The sequence below is a fragment of the Penaeus monodon genome, chromosome 14 (assembly GCF_015228065.2).
Source record: "Penaeus monodon isolate SGIC_2016 chromosome 14, NSTDA_Pmon_1, whole genome shotgun sequence".
Lineage (NCBI taxonomy): Eukaryota > Metazoa > Arthropoda > Malacostraca > Decapoda > Penaeidae > Penaeus > Penaeus monodon.
Window position 1 is genome coordinate 22,755,934 of NC_051399.1, and position 12,039 is coordinate 22,767,972.

Here is a 12,039-nt window from a genome sequence, read left to right on the forward strand (position 1 = left end):
ATAAAAGATAAAAGATAGATAGATAGAATAGATAGATAGATAGGAGAAGATAGAAGATAGATAGATAATAGATGATAGATAAAAAAATAAATAAATATATATAAATTATATATAGATATATAATAACATATATATAATATATAAATTATATATTATAATAATGATATAGATATAGATATAGATAAAATTTATAGATAATATATTGTTGTGTTGTATATATATATAATATAATTAATATTATATTATAATATATATATATATTAATTATATTTTATATATATATATATTTTATATATATTATAATATTATATATAATATATATATATTATAATATATATAATATATAAAATATATATATTATATAATATATATATTAATATTTCATTATATAGTATTATATGTAAAAATCATAATAGTAATAATAATATGATAAGATAAAACCATAAGATGAGATGATGAGATGATGATGATGATGATGATAATGAGATGATGACGAGAGATGATGATGAGATGTGATGATAATAATTTATAATAAATAAATAATCATGTAAAGAAAAATATAAAACATAATCATAATAATAATAAAATTAAAAATATTTTTATTATTACTCTTATTATTATATTATTATTATTATTATTATTACTATTATATTATATTATTATATTACTATTTTATATAACAATAATAAACAATAATAATGAAAATTTAATAATAAATGATTACAAAATTTAAAAAAATGATAATAAAAAATTTATATAAAATAAATGATAATAATAATAATTAATAATAATAAAAATTTAATAATAATAATAATAAAATAAATTAGGTAAATAATAATAATAATGATAAATGATAAGATAATGATAATGATAAGGATAATGATAAAGATAATGAAAATTTGATAATAACGCTAATTTAATAATGATTTGGTAATAATAAAATAACAATAAATATTTAATAATTTTAATAATGATAAAATAATAATAATAATTAATAATGAAAATAAAAAAATTGATAATAATAATAATAATAAATTCATAATATAATCTTTAATAATAATCATAATAATAACAATAAAAAAATAAAAAAAATAATAATAATGTTTAAAAAATAAATGATAATGATAATGAAAATTGTGATGATGATAACAATGATCATAGTAATAATAATAAAAACAAATAATAATAATAAAAATTTAATATAATAATAATAAATAATAATAATAATAATAATAATAATTAAAATAAAAAAGTAAATGATAATAACAACAACAACCAAATAATAAAAAATAATAATAATTTAATTTAATAATATAAAATAATAATAATAATAATAAAAAATAATAATAATAGTGATAATAATAGCAATAATGTTTAAAATAATAATTAAAAATTTTAATAATAATTAATAAAATTTAAAATAAAATAATAATAAAAAAATAATTAATAATAATAATAAGAATAATAATAATGATAATAATGATAAGTATTACTATAAGTATAAGAAGAGTATTAATGATAGTACGAATAAGAATAAGAATAGGAAAAATAATAACAATAATAATGATAATCGTAATAACGAAAATAATAAAAATAACACTAATAATAACAATGATAACAATAATGATAATAATAATAATAATAATAATAATAATAATAATAATAATAATAATAATAGTAATAATAAAAGCAATGATAATAATAATAATGACAGTAATAATGATAATAACAATAAAAATAACGATCAAAATAATTATACAAAAATAATGATAATAATAAGATTATGACAACGATAATAATGGCAGTAGTAATAATAACAATAATAATAAGAATAATGATAACAGTAGTGATAATGACAATAATCATAACGGAATTAATAATAATGACTATAATGATAATAACATTGAATAATAATCGTACTAAGAATGATAAAAGCAATAGTAATTATAATCACTGGTAGTATTTATAAAAGCTATAGTAATAATAGCAGTAGTAGTAATAACAATGACAATTACGATAATATTATTGACAATGATAGTGAAGTGCTGTGTTTGATCCACGAATGTAAACGTGTCAATTAATTGTGTATGTTTTAACTAGCTTGTTATGCCGAATGAGAAATTTCCCCGAAGGGAAAGTGTGCCGAGGAGCAGAAAGCGCAGGTAAAATGCAATCAGCCACCTGGTCCCTCGCATGCTGCTCTGACCTTGCCTGGTCACTCGCATGCTGCTCTGACCTTGCCTGGTCACTCGCATGCTGCTCTGACCTTTTGGTTCCCGGCATGCTTGCTCTGACCTTGGCCTGGTCATTTCGCTGCTGCTCGAACCCTGCCTAGCCCATCGCATGCTGCTTGGACCTTGCTGGCATTTCCGAAATTGGCCGCTCTGACCTTTTTCTGGTCATTTCGCATGTACTCTGACCTTCCCTGGTCACTTGCATGCTGCTCTTGAACCTTCCCTGGTCACTCGCATGCCGCTCTGACCTTGTCTGATCACTCGCATGCTGCTCTGACCTTGCCTGGTCACTCGGATGCCACTCTGACCTTGTTGCTAGGGTTTATCTGTATCAATTTTTAAAATATAGGACAAAGGTGGAAGCAGCTTTTATGTCAAATACAGGTAGTGATAACAAGAAGAAGACATGACAAAGAAGAATAAGAATAACAAATGCTCTGTAAATCCTTATTCTCTTTTCAACCGTAACTTGTTTGTTGAAACGCTGAATGCTAAAAATCCTATTACGCTACGGGAAACAATGAGTTTAAAACAACATTGTGTATTAACCGTTAACTTTTTTTTTCTAAAGCCCCAGGTAAACAAGCGAATAAAAAAATGGATAGGTTCCAAGAATAGGTTTTTTTTTAGAGCGTGAGGGGGGGGGGGGGGCTTGGGAATGAGGACACTGAAACAGCATTTGTTCTTTCTTTATTTTCTCATTGACGTAGTTAAAAGGGCGTGTTTTACACAGAACATATGTATGTATTATGTAAGTAGTATTTATGTAAGTATGTATTTATGGAGGTAGATTGATAGATAGATAAAATAAGTAGGGTGGAAAGTAGAAGTTTATAATTTATACTTACAAGTTATTTTCAATGGACCCCTTTACTTCCCCGCAAAAGACTTCTCTGAATGCATTTGAATCGGGCACCAACCCCTTTCTAAAGGCAGGTCTGGATGTCCAATTTCTGTCTAACAGGATAAAGCTCCCTTCGATGTCCGCCAGCTCCTCTTGTCGACGAGCCTGATCCTCTTAAGCTGTGACTTAAGCTTTGGAAACAGGCAGGAGTCCGGAGAGGATTCGGCTCTGGAGTGCGGCCTCTAGAAGTTTATCGAGGATGTTAACTTTCAAATTCGGTGTCTAAGAAAAAAAGGATATGGTTACTTTTATAGCACCTTGTGTAGATTCCCCTTTTCATTTCGAGCTATATAGTGTAACTGTAATGCTCACAAGCAGCCATTACCCAAAATTCAAGTAGCTGGATAAAGATCCCTGACACAAGAGATCCCTGATTGGACAGAAATCTGCAGCATTTTAGTAGTGCTGCAGAAGTCTCAGCTGCACTGGGCTAGTTATGTTACCAGAATGCAGGACGAGCGTCTCCCCAAGCGTATCTTCTGTGGAGAACTGCAAATAGGTCTTTTAAGGAAACTTTCAAAGACACTTTGAAAGCTTCCCTGAAAGACTTTGGGATCAACCACGCATCTGGGAGGGCACTAGCTCAGAACCGATCAGTTGTCGGGGGAGCAGTTCCTAAGGGATCAGAAACCTACCAAACGGCGGCATTGAGAAAGCCCGTATTTCTATGTCCGAATTCCACATGACCCCGTGACAGATGTATGTAGTGTACACCCCACCACAACACACACACCCACCAACACACACACACCACACAAAACCACCACACCAACACACACACACACACCACACACATATATATAATATATATATATAATATAAATTATATATATAATTAATTATATATATAAATATATATATATATATAAAATATATTAACTATAAAATATATATAAAATATATATAATAATAAGTATATATATATATAATTATATATATATATAAATATATGTGGTGTGATATATATATGTGTGTGTTATGTAATTCATACGTACATAATAATAAATGTAGGTGTTTTTATATAAATATATAAATGTTTTAATATGGTACATACACACAAGCACGCTAATATATAATATTATATATATATTATATTATATAGAATATATATATATAATATATAATAATATATATATATATACACACACCCACAACACCACACACAACCACAACAACACACAACACAACACAAAACACACAAACACACACACACCAAACATACAAGTAAAAACAAGAGACCTGAGTCTGTCGAAAACCACCGCAGTATCCCCGTTTACAATGTTTAAAACATAATCACACTTTTATCAAAATAATGGATTCTCGTTGGTGTGTACCCAAGCCCCTTCCCACAGACCGAACAAACGTGAGGCCCAAAGTTAAGAGCGGCCGGGAGGAGCTCGCTGCCGTAACTTTCCCGTAATGAAGTAGAACCCTTTGGGATATAGTGAGAGTAGGAAGAGTGTTGCTTCTGCCTTTTCTGTTTCCTTACCATTTTTTTTTTTTTTTGTTTGGATAGAAATGGAAAAGTAAACCAAGTAAAAATATTTCAGGGAGATGTCCCTTTGATGTGCATCGGGACTTCGTAAAAAAAATCCGGGTGAGGGTGTTACATAACGTTGCATTGACATATAAAAAGGGATACAGATTACGATCATAAACGATATCTTAATGTTACGTATTGTAGATACATGTGTATTAGAATATGCCGTATCGATAAATATATATATAGATATATAATAAATATTTTATATAAATAGATATATTTTATTTATATTTTATATAACCCTATAAAATATTTTACACATACAACATATTATATTTTCACCCACACACCACCCACACACTACACACACACCACACACAACCACACACAAACACCCACACAACACACAACAAAACACACAAACACAACACCACACACACATAATATATTTATATATATATATATATATAATTAAATATAATATATATATATAATATATATTTTATAATTAAGAGAGAGAGGAGTGAGGACAGGGGGACAGAGGAAGAGAGAGAGAGAGAGAGGGGAGGAGAGAGGGAGAGGAGAGGAGGAGAGAGAGGAGGAGGGAGAGAAGGGGAGAGGGGAGAGAGAGGACAGACAGACAGACAGACAAACAGACAGAGGCAGAGATATAAACACATAATAATACATTTCATACATTTACATACATACATACATACTTGTGAGAAATTATGGACGTGGTCGTATACTCTTTCTGGGATGAGTAGATGAGTATAAGAATCAGCATGGACCAGGGCAGCATTTGGTGTGTTTTATAGGGGCCGTGTGGGGGCATGTTCTCACGGGCCATCGCAGGGTTGCTTTTATTATAAACATCAGGATATTGAAAAATTATATGTTAAGTCCTTTTGCGTGTTAAATTGTCTTGGTATGAAAAACAGCTTGTTACAAGTTGGGGATCATGGTTAATTTGGATGAAGGGGTCTGTGTATGGTATTTGTTCACAAGAATAGAGGATGAGCTATTAGGAGAAATCAGTATACAATCTGCAGCGTTATAGGAGGGGTGTGTGGTTTGTGTGGTGTGTGTGGGTGGGTGTGTGTGGTGTGTGGTTGTGTGTTGTTGTGGTGTGTGTGTGTGGGGAAATGTGTTTTTTGTGTGTGTGTGTGTGTTTTTATATAAAATATATATATATATTTTAAATATATAATAATATATTTTATATATATATAATATATTATATAAACATAATATATACCCCACAAACCCCACACAAATTTGATATTTTTATTTTATATATATTTATATATAAAAATATATTATATATATATATATATAGATATATAATATGTGTGTGTGGTGTTGTGTGGGTGTGTGTGTGGGTGTGTGTGTGGTTTGTGGTGTGTGTTTTGTGTGTTTTTAGTATATATATATTATATATATTATATATCTATAATTAAAATATTATATAATTATATATATATAAAAATACATTTTTTACATATAAAATTATATATATTAATATATTATACTATATATATATATATATATTATATTTGTGTGTGTGTGTGTGTGGTGTGTTTGTGATGTGTTGTGTGTGTGTGTGTTGTTGATGTGACAAGAAGAGAGAAAAGAAGCGAGAGTAGAGGACAGATATATAGATAGTTAGAAAGAGAGAGGGGAGAAAGAGAGTGAATAGAGAGAGAAAAAAAAAGAGAGGATAGAGATAGAGAGAGAGAATGACAAAGATATGTGAATAAAATTTTAATGATAAAAGGGGCCAGATTAAAATGTGTACAATTCATTTTCGGTCATCATAGGGGGCGTTATTTTTGCGATCTATCAATTCATATTTAAACATGATAAAATAAAGTAAGAGGAAAAGATAGGTGGGTAAGGCTTATTGATTATCCCCGGGGGGGGGCCTTTGATATAACCAAAAGAAATAATTTTATTGTATTAATGATATATGATATTTGATTTGGTAACAAGAAATGACTTTTTAATATTTATGTAAAGTCTGATCAGATTAAAAATTATCAAATACCAAATTTTTGATCATTAATTTATTCTGGAATTCATATAAGCTGGAGTGATTTGTAAATAGTCAGAAGTAAATGAATTTTAATCATTTTAATTTGCATAAAAGAATAGATAACCCGATATGTTATGACTGATAAATAATTTGTTTAAGGTAATGTAAATTATTTGCCCATTGGAAATAAGGAAGTTCTTTAAGCGAAAATACTTGAATGCAAATAGGTAAAAACAAATCTTTTAAAGGATGGAATAGGTATAGTATATTATATTTTTTTAATCAAAATGTAGTAGATAAATAGAGCTTAATAGAAAATAAATATATAAATAGAGTAGCTATGCTTTAAAAAAATTATATGCAAACAACACCAACACATACACAAAATAAGGGTAGAATAGTGAAATGTATGAATAGAGGGGCACTGAAGATTAGTGTGTTCATATTGTATAAAAAACATTTCACTACATGCTACTTGATCATTCCCTTTCTCTTTAAGGTTGGGATGGCGACCCGGGCTCAGAAAACTGGTCACATTATAGCTGTTTCCCCCCTGGCTAAATGCCATAACGAGAGGGGATGGCTCCATCATGCCGTTTAAAGTGGCACTTTCGGTTTAAAAGATCACGGTTATACAAAAGGGAAAAACGCGTGGTGTTTCTCTCTTCTCTCCTCTCTCTCTCTCTCTCTCTCTCTCTCTTCCCCTCTCTCTCTCTATAATATATATATATATATATATATATTATATAATATTTATATATATAATATATATGATTTCCTCCCCCTATGAAGGATTGAAGATACGGCTTGTTATATCTGACCTTTAAGCGGGTAAGCTGCCTTCTAGGCGTCGTCGTCGTGCGTTTCCTTTATATCTGGCAAAATAAGTAACGTGATAAACTGCATCCCGGGTAGCGGTCTAGTATGAGTAGTGGACAGTGAGGCATCTTGGTTAGTCTGGCATGGCTGGAGAGTTTGATGTTAACCAGACAGTTATATACATAATTTATTCATTCTGTATCTGGCCTTCTTACAATGAATTTTGGCAGATGTGTTCTCAAGCAGTTTATTTTCAGCCCGTATTTCATAGTTTGATAGTAATGCGTACAAGATACAAAATGAGAATGGGAAGCAGTAAAAAAAAAAAATTGTATTTAGGAGGTGAAGGATGAAGGCAAAGAGGAGGAGATGGAAGACAAAGACGGGGAGGAGGAGGAAGATGAAGAGGGGGAGGAGGAGGAAGATGAAAAGGGGGGAGGAGGAGGAGGAGGAGAAAGATGAAGAGGGGGAGGAGGAGGAGGAGGGAGATGAAGCAGGGGAGGAGGAGGCAGGAGCAAAATTAAGGAGGAGGAAGACAAAAAGAAGGAAAAAAACAAAGAGAAGACAAAGAGGAGGGAGACAAAATGCGGGAGGAGGAAAAAGAGAAAAAGGAGGAGAAAGACCAAACGGAGGAAGAGGAGGAGGAAGTAAAAATGAAGAGAAGGAAGACAAAAAGAATGAGAAAACAAAAATGAAAAGGAGGAAACAAAATGGAGGAGGGAGAGAGGAGGGAGGAGGAGGAGGAGGAGGAGGAGGAGGAGGAGGAGGAGGAGGAGGAGGAGGAGGAGGAGGAGGATAAAAGGAAAAGGTGATTAAGGAAGAGAGAGAAGATGGAGAAAAAAAAAACATGGAAGAGAAAGGGAAAGGGGGAGGAAAAAAAGAGAATAAGAAAGAAAACAGAAGAGAAGGAAAGAGAAATGAGTAGGGAAAGAAAAATGAATAGGAGAAAGAAAAAGGAGAAGACAAAAAATTGGAAGAAATATACTTCTATCCTCACAACTTACCTAAACATGTGTAGGATCCTTCATTATTCACACAGAACTGATTTCTCTTGCACGGTGTCTTATCCAAGAGGCATTCATTTATATCTAGGCAGCCATGTTCTGTGTCCATTATCCAACCCTCTTTACAGGCTACACAGGACTTCTGACCAGGCTAGTAAAGTTACCAACATGAAGATTAGAAATGTAACCTTGCATCACCAAATTAAATATAATTTTTTTTTTTTTCAGTCATGACATTCCAATTGAAAATATGACATATCTGGAAAAAAAAAAAAAAAATCAATGATACTTACCCCACTACATGGACCATTACAAGCTTTGTTGCACTTTTCACAAAGAATCTTACTCTCATCTTTATAGGCCTGATAATATCCATATGTACAAGAGTCACACATCTCTCCACCATATCCTGGATTACAGGAACAGTCACCACTGCCCTTCCTAGTTCCTGCACCCTATAATAAAAAGAAAATATATAAGAGTACTCCATAACACTTTGCATGTCATTACAAACATAATTTCTTTTTGTTTCTTTTTGAGAAATATTCAAAAGAAATTTTCTGAACACAAATAACAGTTCCTCTTACCTTACACTTTCCATTACCTCCACATGGGTTCTCTATGCCACCTTTGCATGGTAAACACTGAGGCCCAAAGTGGTTTGGTGGGCAACAGACTCGAAGAGTACTGATGCACAGCCATGTATGTAACTCTGGCTCATTCTCCTGTTCACGGAACCACCAGTCTTCAAGCAGGTGTTCGTGTTCTTCTGCATTAGCTTCACACTGGATATGAAACAAGATGTTTGATCTATCACCTAGGAACTTGTTAATCAACATGGTAACTTTATCATCACACAAGGTGGCATGAAATCAGAAGATAATCTAATGATGACAGGAAAAACTTTCAGTGCAGTCAAGTAAATGTTTGTCTGGCTCATAGCTGCAAGCACGTGACCTCATCCCAGGGTCAAAACACAAATAAATATCATGTGATAGCACTTTATCTATCACTGTAGAGTTAGTGACAAACCATGCCTGGTAGGCTAAATTTACCATGCTAAATATGCAGATATATGCACACATTTTAATAAAAATTTTCACAATGATTCAAAGTAAGCATAAAAAAGCTAAAGTTATAAAAGGGAAGAAAGGTGAGAAGAGAGGAGAGAGGAGAGAGGAGAGAGGAGAGAAGAGGGAAGAGGAGAGGAGAGGATGGAGGAGAGAGGAGAGAAGAAGAGAGGAGAAGTGAGGAGGAAAGGAGTTGAGGAGAGAGAGAAGAGTAGATGAAATGAGATGAGGTGAGATGAAATGAAATGAAATGAGAGGAAAGAGAGGCATGGAAAGGAGAGAGTGAGGCAACGAGACTGGAGAGTGAGGCAAGGAGAAAAGAGGAGAGAGAGCTGGGGAGAAAGAAGAGAGGAGAGGAATGAAGAAAAAGAAAGTAAACAAATAGATGAGAACAGAAGAGGAATGGGAAGAAAAATGGAGAAAAGGAGGGAAATGAGAAAAGAAGAGAATAGCTCAGAGGAACAAGAGAAGAGGAAAGAAAACAAGTGAGAGAAGAGGACAGGAGAGAGAGAATCGCCAAATATTCCCACCTGTTTCTGCCCTCTTTCAACATCTTTACACAGTTTTTCTTGTATTTCAATTAATCGCACTTCAGACTTTTTGTATGATTTCATTTTTTCTTCTTCCCACGCAGAGTCACCACCCTCAAACTTTCCACGGGCAGTTGATTCCATTCCCTATGGAAAAAAACATGATGTTAAGTAAATCCAATGGAACTCAGGCTGTCAAACAAACATTCTTATAAATCTAATATCATTAGCAATAACAAATCATTTAAGTTCATATGATGCCACTAACAGCAATGTTCAACTGAATATGATACAAAACATTTGTAAAGAAAAAAGGGAGGAACAAACAATCATGAAAATACCTGCTTTTTGAAAGTAATACCATGCTTCACATTTTTTTACTTACTTTCTTAAAAGAATCTGTAAGAACTCTGCAGGCTGCACATGGAGGTAACTTTGCATTTTTTTGATTTTCTTTATTGCTTTTGGCTGAATCTTTGTTACCGCCAACTTCCCCAACTGCCACAACTGATATGCAACTCAGTGTTATGGCTAGTAAAACTAAAAATTCTCTTCTGCATAATCTCCGCATTCTGAAAAGATATATACATAAAGTAGTTAAATAGATTTGCGCATCGATGCACACCCAAAAACAATAAAAGTGGTTGATATCTAACATATAAATAAACACAACTTATCTTGTAAATTAAAACCCATTTACAGCAGGCTACTTAATCTAAATATAGAAGAACAACAATCTGTATCAGATAATGTAGAATGAAACTAAAATTAAGCAAGTAAGATTACCTATACTGTAAAATAGGAATGGCCATTTAGATAATCTATATATTTAACATCATTTCACCTACTCACCATCTCTGTCAGACTTAATTTTCTTTTAGAAGCACCTGCCTACCAGAATATCAAGTACTGTACAGAGATGAAGAATGCAAAACTGTATTATCTGCTTAGCATATTAAAAAAGATGACTCATATCTAATTTCATTAGAGCAATATAACCTAACCTAGACATTTCTAATTCACTAGGCTTCTTTCTTTTTTGTCTCTCATTTCCTCAAGTATAATTTATTCTGAGAAATTTTCCTTTTTACTATCTTCTCATGATTCCAAATGATCCTCACTTCTTTTTGTAACTGTATAATCTATAACAAATTCACATTTTCTAACTATTACAGTGAACTTTATTAAATTTGGTATCAATGGACTCCCATCAATGCCTACTAACCATATATAGCAGAAACAGTCAGCAGAATTAATAACTGAGCACAATATGAATGTCCAAGAACCCCAAAAACTAAGAATTAAGCACAAGGAATGTTTCCCTCTGCCTAAGACAAGTCATAATGTTATGTGTGAAGGGGGGTGGTATGTATATATAGTGAATTCAAGTGCTCTGGAATTTAAAAAAAATATTCAGGTGAATAAATGTTCAGCTAAATGGGTTTTTAAAAATATAATTAGAGCTGTCTTAAATATAAAAAAAGTTTGGGAAAGATGTCCAACTCGAATGAAGACGCTGGTGATGTGCTTAGGAAAACAAACGAGGCGGGCAAAACTGGCCTTTTTATGTACATATTACTTGCTTCTGAAAATATACAAACACCCATTGATAAGAGGGTAATTACTCTAAAAAGAAGAATATAATAATCAAAGCGTTGCCATCACCTTAACCCTCGACAGGAATTATTGAGTTTTACAACAGGGCATTAAGCGTGGAGTGAAATTATTCTACAACACGTACACAGAAATCTCTTCTTTCGATTTTAAAGATGTAAACAACGTTAAACAGATAAAACCGTACGGAAATAAACAAATAAAAAAATACTGGATAGGTTTTAAAACCATGAATAGCTAATATTCTGTTTGGTCTAAAGCATTAAAAAGTAAAGCAATTCCACAGTTAGGAAGATCTAGAACTTGAAAGTTAGCTTTGCTTCCCGAGCTTCATGCCTCTCAGACA

At 32.1% G+C, this 12,039-nt stretch overlaps 1 protein-coding gene across 1 annotated transcript; it reads right to left on the reverse strand.

The window, feature by feature from the left end:
• Positions 1–8,479: 8,479 nt before the first annotated feature.
• On the reverse strand, positions 8,480–10,651 carry LOC119580985 (cysteine-rich with EGF-like domain protein 2; the record flags this gene model as incomplete). Its single annotated transcript, XM_037929240.1, is given in 5 exon segments — positions 8,480–8,630; positions 8,773–8,934; positions 9,067–9,264; positions 10,080–10,226; positions 10,465–10,651. Coding segments are annotated over 5 exon segments (844 nt in total), but the record flags the coding sequence as incomplete, so codon positions are not given.
• Between the last annotated feature and the right edge of the window lie 1,388 nt (positions 10,652–12,039).